Source organism: Glandiceps talaboti, chromosome 1, assembly GCF_964340395.1.
Source record: "Glandiceps talaboti chromosome 1, keGlaTala1.1, whole genome shotgun sequence".
Taxonomy (NCBI): domain Eukaryota; kingdom Metazoa; phylum Hemichordata; class Enteropneusta; family Spengelidae; genus Glandiceps; species Glandiceps talaboti.
In genome coordinates, this window is record NC_135549.1 from 3,727,501 (window position 1) to 3,744,489 (window position 16,989).

Consider the following 16,989-nt stretch of genomic DNA (forward strand, 5'->3'; position numbering starts at 1 on the left):
AGGCATTAAAGATGGTATTAAATCACATGACTTTTCAAAGGATGTGATACACTTCATGGAGAATCATATAAGCAAATTCCATAACATTCTTGTGTTGTTTAAACTTTCTGTTCAGAATGTGTAATGAGGAGTAAAAGCTATTGAGTCTCCCTGATGTTCAATGCAAGGAATTTGTTGAAATTTGCATCTGAATGTGATACAGTACTTTGACACAATTGGAACTGGGTACCCATTCATGGATCATTATGTGCTAATATCATTATTATAGATTTCATAGTAGTTGGCCATTCAAGTTTCTTGCTATACTTCATTTGCCTAATTGTAACACCTAGAGCACAGAATGCAGTCATCTCTGTTTATACTTACTTACTACTTGAGGTCCATAGATACCCATATCACTATCCTGACTGAAGTTCACATCAACCCAGTTTTACATGACTGACAACTTTAATTTGTCTCTTGGGGGAAATGTGTCAAAACTTACCTCGGCTTTACTTTCCATTCTAAGCAGACATTACTGATTTCTGATCTTGTTCCATAAGTAGATGTCTTCTGTTTGATTCATAGTAGAATTTTGTTTAAACGACAAGAAAGAATTTATTTTATTTTCCTGGTTGACTTCAGAAATGTGATGCATTCATTTTTGTCATTCAATGAGTATTTTGGTTGCTATGAATAAATATTATCAGTTTTCTATTAACTTTTAATGATAAAGAAATTGAAAATTGATTATGTCTGACGCATTATACGTTGCATTCTAATATTACAACTATGTCAAATGAGATAGACTTCTTTCATTATACCAAGGGATATCAAATATCATAATTAATCTACTTAATTTATTTATCACAACTGTTAAATTTTCTTCAAAAGGAACACATCTGTTGGTAAATGTTTAATGATTCACAATAACTTGAATTCTTCCTTTGCTATATTTTTACTCGTGCAATTTGAAATGTAAAATCAATTATTTAATTAATTGATTTATTAATTACTGAAATTTTCAGTTTCGTAATGAATTTTAAAGAGATTCACCTTGTTCATTTTTGTAAAAAGTTATAAATTTCATCTGTGATATTTAAAGAAATTGTTTGTGGAATTGTTAATTTAGCTGGTAACTCTTTCATTTTTTATTGGATCAAGTTTTGTATAAATAAATCATCAAAAAAGTGGGTTTTTTTAATTGAAATAAAAAAAGAAAATTTTTCTATTCAAAAAACTCTTCTGTCTCTCTCTCTCATGACATTACCACACTCCTTATAAACATGCAAAACAAATTGTTGTGTTTGAATTTTTGAGGAAAGACGGAAGGGAAAAAGAAAATCCAGTTGACATAAATCAAGATACATTATATGTTGAACTAGCAAGAATTTTGTTACAACTGATTTATATGGAATCTGATTATCCATAGTATGATGTTATAATGAATTGTTGGATGGCTGCAAAGCTTAATTAATACATTACTGACGATATCACTTTCTCCAAAATCCAAAACAATTTGTATTGTCTCAATGAATGAGAAGATAATTGGCAGCAGTTGGAGGTTGCTTGTCTCATTAATTTATTAATCTTGTGATTGTCTGAAAACAAAGAACAATGGATGAATGAAATTGCTCGTTGTAATCTGCCTTGCAGGGATTAAAAGCAACTAGACAGTTACTGTAGATAGGGTGACACAACAAAATACTGTATTATGACAATAGACAATACCATGTACATTAAAATAAACTCTTGTACCCTAAAAAAAAAAACCAGCAATATTTTTTGTATACTTCTTCTTGCCCTATATATTTATTGTATATATTTATGTCAAAAAATTCTTTACTCAAAGTGAAAATGTTCACAAATTTGCATCAAAAGTTGAGTTTGTACATATCTGGTAGATTAGATGCTCGGGTTTGAATGTCTTATTTTCTAAAATCATTTCAATCCCAAATCAATCTAATGGTTCTCTTCAATGAATTCAATGATACTAGTCTAAAAAATTACAAAAATTGTGCTCAATAATGGAGGGTTGATGTTTCTATTTGATTTAAGACAAGAATAACAACACATTAGTCAAAGAGGTGAGTAAATAGTATATTACAAAACCTGTTACCATTTTCAGACATAAGAAGATGAACTTTGATAAATTTAGACACCATTACAGAGACAAAATTTTCTTTTGAGTCAATTTTGAGAAAGACACAAAATTGGAATTGTAAGTCATGTCACACAAGTGTCGTCTGCTACTTTGATATTCATGTTGTGTCATATGCAAATGAATTCTAGGCTTGCATATTTTTTTCAGAATTATTGTAATACAGGGAAGTATTCATCCAGCCCATTTTTACAAATCAACCCATTTTTCGAACTCAGTGAAATACTTGCATGTTGTCTGCTGATTCTGATACCGTTATCCAGTTTGTTTCATAAACAAACAAAAAACCAGAGCTTTAAATAGAAGTGTCCAGCTTTCCACATTTAAAAAATGTCCAGGTATATATTTCCTTTGAAATTTCCTAAATAGCGTAGCAGGCAAAAATGAAATGGGGAATTTTAAAGCAGACGTGTAAATATTGTAATGCATATTTGTCATTAAATATAATCATCTTACCAGGTGGGAGTTCAATATTCATGTGAAAATCAGTCTATTAAAAACCATGTGTCAATATTTAATACAAATAATCTCACTCCCTAAAGAAGCCGAAAACCACTTGAGTCACAGATATGAGATAGTATCTCTCATTCACATGCAGTAAGCCAGCAGCACCTGCACCATCACAAGTCTGTCACCACAAGCACGAGTCTGTCGTACAAATCAAACAATCGTAAATTATCCAGATAGTGTGAGAATATAATCATGTGGTCAAATAGGATGCCAAACTGAAAATTGATGGCATCTCATGTCAAATCCATCTGTTATTTCCTAATAATTATTCCTGACTTTTTAGTATTTTAGTGCTTAGAATAACAAAGCTGGTCTTATTCATGAATTCTAACCATGTATTGTAAAAAAAAATGGATCTCATTAACCTTTTTTCAGTACAATAACAAATTTTTCACCCTTAAAAAATAATTGGTTTTGTATTTTTATGAAAATTTTATTTCCATAGCTTTTGTTCTGAACACAACTTGATAAAATATACTGTTATTCATAAGACTGAAACTTGAGTTCTTCTTGAAATATTTACATAATTTATAATATGAGTTGTTAATTTTGATAACATTTCCCCCATATTGACCAAGGTTTGAAAGCCCCTGACAAAAAATCTTTCTTTTGTAGAATAATGACTTTCTAGATAAAATTATCCTTAAAAAATAAATCGTACAGAACAAGAAAATCATAAAAAATGTGTGTGCATCACATTTCTCATCGCTTAATTTTTTTGAAAGGAAAAGAATTGTAGAAAAGTCAGATAGAGCCAAATTTAGGAGACAGATGTAGAGGTGACCCTGTATTAACATTCAAAGAGGGAAACATTCACTTAGGGAAAGTGTAATATGAGGACACAGAATATGCAAAACATGGCCTTGACATTTCACCACATATATGCATCTATTTTACTGACACACTGCTATGAATGGTAATCTAACTGTCTGCAGTCTGTTACTATTTCTGTCTCAAATTAGAATCACAATACCATACAGTCACTCCCACATGTCTGGTTGTTATGAAAATTTCAATGTTTGTAATCAATATACTGTTAATAACAGAAGAGATAATATTATTTGTTGATAAATTTTATCTTTGGGGACAAAAATTCAGGTGATATTTTTTAAGTATGTAGGCATGCCATGAAGTCAAGCGATTTATGATTGCTTCTCGCAAGTCCATTATTATGCTGATCAGCACAGAATAGTGATATAGTATGCCCTTATGTAGCTAGTAAGTATTCAATCCATCCAAAAATAACTCAACATTGACAAATCCGACAAGTACAGATTAATGTTTCACCTTGTATTCCATTGGAACTCATACTAAACGAAATAATTTCACCCCTTTTTGAAATTGTTGATGGTCATTGCAAAAAAGCAATATTTCGTTATCTACTATAATATGTCACTTCTTTTACATGGTTCAGATTCATATGAATATTTAGAAAGAAAATATTTGATATTTTCCGTTCTTTTTTCTGTTTTAATATTTTCATGATTATCTTAAAATAATATTCCCCATTTATGTAAATCTTTCCAATAGCGATCATATTTTACACTTAAAAAAATTTTGACTTTTAAAATTACAACATAGACAGCAGCATTTTATTTATTTATCAGTATTTTCAGCTTCTTTTTTATTTCAAGAATGATATTTGAAACAAAATGATGCAAGATCTTTTTGCTATAAATAATCTCCATACACTCAATGTTTATTTATGTCATATTTGTGTGAGGTTCACGTGATGCAGTCTCTACTATACATCCTGTACAAATGTGATATTGATCTAAGATAGAAATAACCTATACAGTAATGAGAAACACACAGGTGTAAAAACTGAAATAGTACTTGTGCCAAAAACCTGTCTGTGTTCAATATGTTCATATTTTTTTTAAATACGATACAGTATATACACATAACATAAGCTCTCTTTTTAAACTATCGGCTTTCAATATCTACAGTGTGTACAAACAACATTCCAATTTCAGTGCTTTCACACTCGTTAAAGTATCCTGAATATAAAATTCTATTTTAAGCATCTAATGACGTCAACAGACTACATTTATATGCAAAATACGAATGAATACAGCTGCCTATCATCATAGCCATTCCCTATAGACAGCAGATCGTGAACAGAATGTTTTTCTTTCATATTGTATATACAGAATATGTTCTAAAATACATTTGTTTTATTGTGCGTCAAAATGTGCATATAGCAAAAAAAAAATACATTGTGCATTATTGTATTTTATTTGTAGGGATTTTTTTGTGTGTTGCTTTCATAGTTTGTGGTTGTTTACTCCAATTGTGGCTGGTATTAGTAGTTTTAAATTGCTTGAGATGTTATATGTAGTCGGTCTTCCACAGTTATACTGAAAGAGTTACTTGAAAATGTTACTATAAAAAATTAGAAGTTAAAAAAAAAAATTTAATGTTTCTAAATGAATGTACTTACACATAATTTTTTTTCTTTTCATCAATTTTCAGTATCATTGTCATCTCCCTCAATATATAATATTACAAATGAAAAAAAAAATACTTGAATACCAATGAAAAACATACATACCCCAACAAGTAATTGATTTTGGCCATGTAGCTATTGCATGGTAAGTTAACAGAATATTAGCAAATAGAAATATGCTTATTACTTGTGGTCAAATGTCTCTGTCACATACCACAGAATTAAAAACAATGATAAGGATGTCATGTCTGTCAGTTTTGAACATTCATGTGACAACTTTATGCTATATTAAGAAACTTATAATGACAGCAATTTTGAATTCAGATCAGAATACAACCAACGTCATGAGATTTGTCTGATTAGGAATGAAGTAGAGGAGCCAAACTAACGAATACCCATTATCTAGTGACTGAAAGGAAATAAAATGAATCTAAGCATTTCCTGCAAGCATGACTTGTGCAGTCACCTGTAACACTGCTAAATTAATTGCCACCTACATGGTCTTGTCACTCAATCAACAAATTCTAAGGACTTAACATTGCATCTATTTCCGAAATCGTGAACTTTAGCATTCAACATGTCTCATCAATCTAAGTGTCTGGGAGTCTGGAGACTCTATATTTCTAACAAGAAATTCATGAAATGGCAGGTATTGCATCATTCAATCCATGTAAGTTTATATTTTGTCTGATATGGTATTACTCTTACTGTGTAACATGTCTCGTGGAAGTTTCTAGTGTTAAGTATAGAAGTGGATGTCAACCGAGAAAACCACAGGTCAATGTGTCAAAAAGCTCAATTTGCCATGTATTCGTAGATTTCCGATAAATCTAAGGCAGAGATTTTGTTGTTGTGGTTGTAGTGATTGATATCAAAACACTTTTCTTGCCATTTGTTACTTTGCAGGTGCTACATACAGACTGACAAAGTTGATGAGCAGAACAGCTAGCCAGCTGTCGTGAAGCCCCAGAAACAAACCAGACATCAATTAGTTATGCAGGACTACACACTACTCATTTGCCTGCACAGGCCATTGACAGCTAAGCCAGCCAGCCATCCAGGGCAACCAAAGGACACGAGACAGTTACACCATGAGAAAATGTAATGAATGGTCTGAGTCTCAAGATAAACCATGCTGGCGGAAAAGTAAATCGATAAAAAGTCCTGACAACTCAATTACCCAATGTATTAGTTGCAATAGAATGTGTTAATGACCAGGACGAGTGTGAGTGATTTGTTGCAACAGTGTCCCATTCCACTGAGTAACATTCACCCAGGTGCCGTGAGGGCATTTTGTAGCTTGAATGATATGAACAATAAAAGATTGATAAAAATGATTAAATCTACAAATCAAATGACTATGTTCAGTATTTTAAGATGAATTGATATTGACATAAGTGAATTAAAATCTTGTACATTTCATTTTCATAATCAGTGTGTGGTTTTTTTCTGTGTACACTCGGAGATAGACATGTGATTCTATGATCATCATAATATATTTCTCAGAAGTATCCGTTCCATTGGTCTATAAGGGGCATTCGTTTAACTAAGGTTCTACACATTTCAAAGATATCCTGTTATTATTTAGCTAAGATATACACCAAACCATAACTCTTTTCATATTATTCTCATGAAATGGTCTCACCACTAGTACTTTAAATGTCAAGTTAGAAAGTATAGAGCACAAAAGCAAATTCAGTAACCCAAATCTTGGCAAATTTGTAAAAAGTAATATTTAATATTATCATTATGGAAATTGAAACCAACTGCATATATTTATATATTTCAAATTAAAAAAAAAGTTTAAAGGTCAGGATTTCAATCCCAGATTGAGCTATAACGACTAGATAGGAACATTCCTGTGTTCTGGACCAACTTTTCTGATAGACTGGAAGAGCCAGTCGTTGGTCCACTTACGTAACCACTTGCTACCTGTGGGTTGAAGTATATTATTAGCCCCCACCCCCACCCCACCCCATCTGCTGTCCACCCATGCATCCGTACTACATCATATTCAGACATGCCAAATCCGATTTCTTTAAAACCTGACAGAAAAGTGACATATCATGTGGGATATATATGCACGTCAATTTCTTTTTTGATTTATGCAAATTTGACTGAATGGCAGCCATATTGTAGTTAAAAATCAATATTTTATGTATAACTCAAAAACTGTTATACACAGACACTCCATTCGAATGTCTACCCCCTTATTATCAGATGCAAACTATCTTTGGAGACCTTGACCTTTGACCTTGATGGTTAATTATCAAAATCAAGCCAATTCCTGCCTGTCACAGACACATTGTAGTATTTACATATTACTAATTTCTTTTAAATCATATTTACAAGTAATATTGAAGCAAGAAACTATACACAAGCATTACTTTTGGTGCTCATATCACTTTTACTGAATGGCAGTCATATTTGTAGTTAAAAATCACTATTTACTGCATAACTCAAAAACTATAATGCATAGAGACGACATTCAAGTGTCTACCCCATATCATCAGATGCAAGCTATCTCTGGAGACTTTGGCCTTGACCTTCAGGGCCAATTATCAAAATCAAACCAATTCCTGCCTATCACAGACACATTGTGGTGTATATACATTGCCAATTTCTTTTAAATCGTGTTTACAAGTAATATTGAAGAAAAGAAGAGTACACAAGTATTATTTTTGGTGCTCATGTAATTGTTACTGAATGACAGCCATATTTGTAGTAAAACAATCAGTATATTTAACGTTGCATACTTAATAAGTGACAACTTCAGTCATAGACTCTATTCATATACCATCAAAATTAAGCTACTAATTACATATTGCAGACACTTTGTAGCAATTATGTGTGGCTAATGTCTTTTAGATCATGTCTATAGATAATACAGAACCAGATAAACAGAGACATGCATTACTTTTGTTGCTCATGTCAGCCATATTTGTAGTGAACAATCATGATTTACCAATTAACTCAAAAAGGTTAATACATGGAGACTACATTAAAATTAAAGTGTGTACCCCCTATATCGAGGGTAGACACTGACCTTTGACCTGGACCTGGATCTTCAGGTTCTGTTACTGAAATTCAGCAATTCCCTGCATTATCACAGACACTTTGTAGTATTTATTAGTTGCTAGCAATTTCTTTTAAATCATGTCTCCATTCAGTCACATTTGAGGGGGTTAGCTATGTCTTCTATGAAGCCTTGTATTAGCAGAAACAAAGACTGGTGTTCAAGCTACTTTTCTGATAGTCAGACATAACTGTTTTTCACACTGAAATTTCTCACCAAACTGGGCCTGTTATCAGTTGTCATACATTATATCCAGGAAATTTAGCCAAACTTTGAAACATGTCTTCAAAGAATTCATCAAAGTTGGTACTGGTTATATCAAGATCAAGTTCAAGTTATTTTCATTATTATCATTCTATTTTCGTCAAGGTTATCACGATGTCAACACATACTGTAAACATATTTTCTTTACAGAAAATTCTGCAAATATTTGGTCTACAACTGGTTCTTGGAGACTAAATATAAATATTATGTGCATTTTTTGAAGTACCAAAACAAAATAGAAGTTGCCGACTACATATTTTAGTTTAGCTTCTCATCCATTAAATAGGCAGAATGTTGTAATTGGAAATGTTACCTGGGATTGCTTTGTGGTATATGTGTGTGTCAAGGTGAGTGACAGCAGAGCCTAACATATAATGAACTGTGAGTGATATTATGCATTTTACCACGACACTTTTGCCACCATTTCTCCTCGAAAAGCAATCTACCGAACTATGTAATTAATTTGCATTGATTGAACTGCCTGGTATAAAACAGAGTAGTATGCACAAGGAATTTTCAGACTACTTAGTTTTGAGTAGTGAGCCCATCCCGTCATACTATAGTAATACCCATAAATATACAACATTTAGTAGTAGTCGTCGTCGTCGTCGTCTCGTAGTAGTAGTAGTAGTAGTAGTAGTAGTAGTAGTAGTAGTAGTAGTAGTAGTAGTAGTAGTAGTAGTTGTTGTTGTTGTTGTTGTTGTTGTTGTTGTTGTTGTTGTTGTAGTAGTAGTAGTAGTAGTAGTAGTACGTAGTAGTAGTAGTAGTAGTAGTAGTAGTAGTAGTAGTAAATTAATATAATTGTAATATACATCAACAGACGTAGTGATTTCCTATCTCTTTCAAGAATTTCTGTTAGTTATTTCTTTACTTTGTGTGCACGTTCATGCCGTAAATATTAGTCTAATTGGTCGCCAGCTTATCAAAACTGCGTGTCCCAGGCTCGTGAACGGTTCACAGTCAAGGCGGTCAAGAACACGCTATTCAGGGTTACCTTGACATTTTCAACTGTTGTGATTCACTGTCAATACAGATACTAACGTGGATCGTCACAATATTTTGATCGACTGGAGTCGGAGATAACATCTTACAACATAGATAAAAATCAACCAGTAACTTGTGAGCAATATTTTGCATCAATATATACACATAAACTAGAGAAAACAAAAATCGACGTTCTGTTCACTCACATTCACAATTCTACTCGGCTACTTCTCGAGGCATATTTGTTCTTGGTGGATTTTAATCTGGGGGTTTTAATCAATCAATCCATAAATCGATGTCTGCATTAAGTATTTTTGCAGACATGGAAGAGATGAAAACCCAAGGATAATTATTACTATTCTTGAAATCCTCGAAGTCAAGGTCCTCAATTCGTGATTTACTATTACTACCTTCTCACCATTGAGTCCTTGGATTGACCTTGCTCCTGTGCCGTAACTGATGTTATGCTAATGAGCCGGCATATGCATATATATGACCCCGGCACTGCTTTTTTCAAGGTCGAACGTGATCGTCGATATATGAATGGTCCCTCATTGAATACTAATTGCTCACGATATACTATAGGTAGTAATAGTACTTTGGGATGGCGGGAAAACGACGCGTGGCCGTTGCTAGTCATAAAATTTGATACATGTACAATTACACGCGTCCTCTGTTGCTAGTTCCATGTATAAACAATAACCAAACTAGATAAATGGTTGTTAGCAGCGAAGTTGCTAGGCGTCTGCGTCTTCGGGCCGTTTCGTGACTGCGCCGGGGGATCGTATCCGCCCATCACCAAGGATTTGTTCATTGACACACTATGAATGCGCCCTGTCGTTCTTTTTGTCGGCAATGCGATTACCTCCAAGGTCTCTGTGTTTCTATACGATTATTCAAAGAGTGAGTTGTAAAATACATTAGAATGCATAGCCACTCTGAACACGTTTAACAGAGGAAGTTTTTTTTAGTCTGAGGGCCAGTCTGAATATGTAGGTTCGTTTAGTTGCTATGATTCGATGAAGTTGAAAACGATTTTTAATTTTGTTTCGTTCTCGATTTTCCCATCCATTCAATCGTTCTATATAAGAGTGGCATAGATAGCCAACAAGTCTAATAGCTACATAGAAACCCAATGATTTGTGTAGTACGATGGTGTTGATAAAAATGATATTGTTTTGATAGATAAATATCGGCTATATTATTATGAGTTTTTTGTTAATGTTTGGTATCATAAATGAATGTTTCGTTTACTGTCGACTATTTTTTGGATTTTTGTATGGTATCAAAAATTTCACGTCCATTATACATGCTGGTCTTACATTAAACAACATATATATTCAATTAACCTTTGATTGAGTTGAGTGTACTAGGACTATGTCAAGTGTCATTAGTATTGTCCATTTTGCTTGCCATATTGCCTTGGGCAACTCCCCCGAAATACACTGATGTGCAATCTAGCCGTGATTGTGTAACATTCACGCGTTTTGTCACAGTGCATGCATGTCATTTTATTTTTTGAAGTACTTGAATTGGGGAACAAAGTATGAAACAAATTTTCTTATTGTTTGTGATCCAAGGGTCACCAATTGTTCATGATTGGGACATGCAAGTACTGCCTGATAAACCGAGGTTCATGACGATTCCACAATATGGTGTGCCATAGGTCACTAGATCACTGGTGACATCTGACCTTTGTCACTGTCCGAGATTGAGTTCAAAAAATTTTGATAAATCAATGATAGAAGTCAATCATGTCATTGACTGTGGCGAACTTTGGCCAAGTGTCAACATAGCTCATTGTATGTTATGGCATGCAGTATGTATGATGATGGTATACAAGAAAAAAGTACGGTCAGCACCCCTTCCCATAAAGTGTATATTTGAAGTCCAATATGTTGAATGTTATTCTTCTTCAAGTGGCACAATAAGTTGTGGGCATGTGATTGGGGAGGTGGGGTCATCAAAAGAAATTACAACCAAGCAAAGTTTCACTTCATACAAAAATGGTGCTGGACAGCATTTATTATTATTCACGACATTGAAATTCATATAAAAAATACAAGGAACTCTTATGTACAAATATTAAAACTTTCCATGCGTTCAAAATAACGAAAATCCAACTGAACAGGGAATTCAAGTTTCTTGAAATCTAAAACTTGTGCTCCTGAGAGAGCAAAGATCTTGGTAAACATCTTTCACTGGCAAAATAAATAATCTTGTTTGCATTTTTCATGTTGCATTTTTGATTTCGGTCAGACATAATTCCTAACTTCTACATTCCTGGTCTAAATGGTTGTTGGCTGGCGGCAAAAAGTTGTTAATAATTTATATACACTAATGACCATTTCCCTCCAGCCTCAAACCGGACACACAATTACTCCACAAGACATTCATCAATAAATACACATAAATACCTACTATACAATTATAACGAATTGGATCTCTTGGTTTGTAAGGGAGAACCCATTACCAACAAACCAACCAACCAAAATGAAAGAGGAAAAAAAGACAATAAGTTACACAATATATATTCAAACTTTTCCCAAACTGACTTTGCACACTCCCTTCCATTCCTCTGAGAGTTGCTTTTGGTATTTTAGGCATCAAATAGTACTGCTAGCCATATTTTGTCATTTACTGAATTTCTGAGATTGAACAGTAAAATGATTCTGGACTTAATGTCCTGACTGACTTAGTAGTACTGGCTATAACACATGTGAGGATGGTAAGGTTTGGTGCATCTATTGCACATTCCCTCTATATAGAGATTCTGGTATTTTGTAGAGCTGGCAGTGAATTGCACTGGATCAATTTGCTAGATTGATACCAGTTAAAGTAGATTTTAACTACACATTGCCACATTTGATGAGTTCATTGTCTGTTAAACTAGAATTCATACAGTCAATGCTAGCAGCTGTTGGCATCTTCAAGACTGGTTTCACTGATTAAACTTGATTCCACACTTTCTTCACTGCTTGAGGATTTAATGTCACTAACATTTTCCTGGCTACTGTTTACACTGCTACAAGCACTATCAGATGATTCAAAACTTTCCCGACTGACAGTCTGTTGTGACTTTAAATTGTCTGATGTTGATGATTTGTTGCATCCTTTCTGCATCCATGAATGTTCAAGGATCTGTTCTAGAGATGGTCTGTTTGATGGTCTGATGGAAAGCATCCATCTAATCAAGTCTTTAAGTTCTGATGATACTCGTTTTCTGAAGCACACTTCAGCTCTGCATATTTCATCATCATGTTCAAATGGAATGTCTCCACAAGCCATGTCATAGAGAAGAATTCCTAATGACCAAACTGCTGCTGAACGGCCATGGTAACGATGGAAGCGAATCCATTCTGGTGGACTGTACACTCTTGTACCTACAAAGACAAAACAGGAAGAACATGATTAGTGATTATTGTCGAAATGAAAAGCACTTGGTTGACTCATAGACCTGTGGAGGGTCCATGGTTGACTTGAGCTCTCATTATTAGACCTCACTTATTCATGGAATTCAAAATGCATGCAAAGAATGTCTGCATCAATGTTATCAGTGGGTCTACAGTCTAGAATGTTATTGCTATCCATACAAGGCTAACCCTGAAGAGATCATATATTTCACTTTGCAGCCTTACATTTCACTTTTCCAGACAGCTTAAGCTTACTCAACAAATTTGGGCCGCAAGGTCATTCCACTTCCCAACAGTGTACAAAAAGGTGATTATAATAGAATCCAGACAAGGGCACACACTTATGAATTCAACTGAAATGCTTTGGCTATCAGAATGCAGACAGTCTTCAACTAGACAAGAATAAACCTTTTGTCTGCATGATGCAATGCTTCAAAAGCTTGGTGGCTGACAGTCCCTTTAACACTTGATTGAAGTGACAAGCCACGTTGTGAGCTAATGCTGGTGGGGTGTGGACTTGCAAGTCATTGCAGGTCACAATAACCTGATATGTTAATGACCGGTCACACCATATGCACAGCACAATAGTTACATAAATTTGATTCAGCATAAAATGTAATAAAATTGATGTACAATTGTTTAACCAATAAAAGTGGGTTAAACATGACAAAATATTTTAAGACTGAACTTCTGGCAGTCCAAAGGGCATTATTAACGATTCTTAGGCAGTAATGTTGGGAAAGGTCACATTGTACAACTGGGTGGTAACGCATGCCTATGCAAATTATGCCTAAACAATTCACTTTTGTTATCGTCCACGTTGGCCAAAGTGTGGCCCGCATGGTCAAAAAAACTAAATTAAATTGATATTTCTGATTTCACTCTAAAGTGCGTTATCGAAGTCAAAACTTTTGGAACGACTTCCCCTATTATCATAATTAATTTACGAGACGAATCTGCTTTACATGGCAATGTGACCTTAGACAAACTGATGTGATATGCCGCGAGAACGCCAGGCTTTTTTTTTTAAAGTAAGTTATTTATGACACTCCCATCCAAGTTAGTTTTGGAAACAAGCTAATGGTGTTAAACATCGTCTGAAAATGTTCCATAATTTAACAGTATACACACAAAATATGATTGTGTTCAAGATATAGTGAAGTGGGAGTAACTACAACCATTTCCTTACGAGAGCCTCCGAAAGGTTGTTTTAGTTCTACAGTCACGTTCACTGTGTCTGTCTAGCGTCTCACTCTCCTAGCAAGTTGTACCCTTAGCTTTACAAAGCTTATATTATTATGAATTACCCACCGTCTACTATATACTAATATAGTCTAGTTTCGAGACAAATTGACCTTACGACGGTGGTCGGTTCACTCTGGGACCACGTTGACTGTATCACTATCAGGCATCATATTTCCATCGGACACGTCCCTAACTTGACCAAATGATAAATGCGTGGGGGGGGGGGGGGGGGCAAATACGTACTTCACGCTTTTCGCAAACCAGGGTGATTAATTAAGACTAATCATAAATTATTGACTATAAATCTCAAATACTCACCATCAAAATCTGTGTAGACTAAATCTTTAAGAAATGCCCCTGAACCGAAGTCGATCAACTTCAATTCGCCTGTTTTCAGATCTACCAAGATATTTTCGTCCTTCAAATCTCTGTGAACGACTCCTGCATCGTGGCATCTGCTTGTTGTCTCAACAATTTGTTTAAGAAAGTTCCTACAAACATCTTCACTTAATGCTCCATTTTCAGTGATAAAGTCAAATAAGTCCTTTACAAGTTCTGGTCGTTCCATGACCAAAATAAAAGTGTCAGGGCGTTCGTAGTAGTCTAGAAGTCGTATACAACCCTTCACACCACATACACGGCGTAGTAGACAGACCTCGAGTGGAACTGCTTGGCCGTTGATCTGTGTGAGTAATACGAAAATATCTAGTTAGCATCAAAAAATTGAAAACATCCTCTCTTACAGTCTACGATCAACATGGCGAGGAGGCGTATACGTCACTAGCTAGCTAGTGCGGACATCGGCTTCGTGGCAACATCTTGTGTCCGCCCCCGCATAAAGAATCATAACACAGATGCGTTAGGGCGTGTGACTGACTATTCTCACTCGAAAATGATAAAAGTATGTTTAGCAGTACATACATTATTTTTACAGTTCAAAATATTTCACTGACGTTACTACAAATTAAAAGAGAAATAAAGGCCAGTATTCTCTTGAAATAAAACTCAAAGAGTAGTCTGAGGACACGATGTTGAGGGACACGGTGGTTCAACATATGGAAGAACCATGGACATAAATATAAAATATACAGAAAACCCTGTGAGCAACGAGGGGAAAAGCGCCAAATTCGGGTATTTTCCAGAGATACATCGATTTTTAGCCGACAAATTTCGATATGACCGTTGCAAACCGATCGATCCCGCGCCGTCGCAAATTTAGAAACAGTTGTAGTACTCGTAAGGTGTGTTTACAAGCATAACAAAAGGATTACAAACCGCGGGAATATAGCAACCACGCACTGGTTTTGAAATAAAACTTTCAGTGAGTTCTAATCCATTTTCTGATTACTATGTCTTCAAAATATATAAAACACAAACAATTTGTACTCATGGAATAAATTATTGACAAATTTTGTCGTTGCCAACAACGAAACCGACTGCTGCGTTTCAAGTCAGTACGGGTTGGCACAGTGCCATCGTCTCATGCGAACAAAGAGCGCCGTTTGTAGCTGCCAGTGTCATAATAATTTTCAAAAATATTTGCCAAAAATGATATTTTGCTTACCTGGCCCCATTCAGTGACTTTACTTTTCGAAACAAGCTTGATTGCAACCTACATGGAAGAAATTAATAAAAATCATTAGACTTCTCAAAGGAAAGTACGCGGAAATGAAAAATACAAACCCGGTGTCACGAAAGAAAGCAGACAATCTGACGCAAGACATAAAATGTACGTACCGGTAAACCATCTTTCATCCGTGTTCCAGCGTACACCGATCCAAACCCTCCACTTCCAAGTAAATTTCCTATGGTATATGCCTTTTCGAACGGTTCACGATCCTTAACTGGAATGAAAATACGAACAAAATAGTTAGAAAGTGATTAAACAGACATGCAGACAAACCATAACACAAGCACGTTACTCCATTGTTTTGGCATCGCGATCGGTGGGCTGAGAAGTCTCACACAACGTTACGTACCTGTACGGTCGCCTGGTAAACTCATGTTGCTCATTGCACAGTTTTGATGAAAATGACTGGTTATTTTCCTTGACAGTATCATTATATCAAGTTTCTGCACCTGGATATCAGGAATTTATCTCGAAGACAAAATTTGGCGCAGAGTATATTCGCGTATGCTCCTCGTATCACAGGATGAATGTTTCTGATAATACTACGAATTTGTTGTATGTAACGTCTGTTGTGCCGGCGGCGTTTCACATTACTATATATCATTCCGCAACATGGGCTGGCATTGAGCCAATGTCACGAGACAATAATCATATGGTAACGTTATTATTTTATGAATTTTTATTTTTTCAGTATGCAAATTAAATCAATTATAAATTACATCTTGTCATTTTTTGTGAAAAAATTAATATAACGTATTATTTGCTTCAAAATCTCATGCAGACATTCGGAACTATATTGTAGCGGAGGAATGCCTGCTTATAGTTATAACAAGATAGGAACGTGTCACTTCTGACCTTTACACAATACCACGCATTCCAGACAGTTGAACTACCCAATCGAATTGAAGTTCTGTGTACCACGCCTCGAAACCAACCAATAGGAGCAAGGCTCGAGATTCCCGCGACGTTTCGATGTCAATCAATGTATCAACTATATTTGCATGAATGTCGTCGCCAATCAGACTTTGCGAATAATAGCGCCAAATTTTCCTGTTAGAATGTGAGTCCGAGCCTGTGCACTCTGGCAGACAAACCACACACACAGCTAATGAACCTTATGTCCCGGTCATTCAGAACAAAAGTGAACTTTTACTGTAACATTGCCACGATAGGCAATGCGAGGAAAATACAACATATTCGCCGATTTTTTTTAGATATGTAGAAAAGCTTCCTACAAATCTCGACGCCTTATTATGAGGTCCTTGAGTTAGAAAGTCA

At 34.9% G+C, this 16,989-nt stretch overlaps 1 protein-coding gene and 1 long non-coding RNA gene across 7 annotated transcripts in view; one reads left to right on the plus strand and one right to left on the minus strand.

Annotated features, from left to right (window-relative positions):
- Positions 1–6,436, plus strand: part of LOC144440317 (uncharacterized) — a 51,282-nt gene extending 44,846 nt beyond the window's left edge. For all 6 annotated transcript variants that reach the window (XR_013481186.1, XR_013481187.1, XR_013481190.1 and 3 more), the window contains one exon: positions 6,006–6,436. This is a non-coding gene — a long non-coding RNA (uncharacterized LOC144440317). The remainder of the gene's footprint in view (positions 1–6,005) is intronic.
- A 4,976-nt stretch (positions 6,437–11,412) lies between these two features.
- On the minus strand, positions 11,413–16,282 carry LOC144443214 (serine/threonine-protein kinase pim-3-like). The gene is made up of 5 exons (XM_078132664.1): positions 16,061–16,282; positions 15,819–15,925; positions 15,646–15,693; positions 14,400–14,763; positions 11,413–12,806 (listed from the first exon to the last, which is right to left on the minus strand). Exons 1-5 carry the CDS (start codon positions 16,140–16,142, stop codon positions 12,334–12,336), a joined length of 1,074 nt encoding a protein of 357 aa, XP_077988790.1. The 5' UTR covers positions 16,143–16,282; the 3' UTR covers positions 11,413–12,333.
- Between the last annotated feature and the right edge of the window lie 707 nt (positions 16,283–16,989).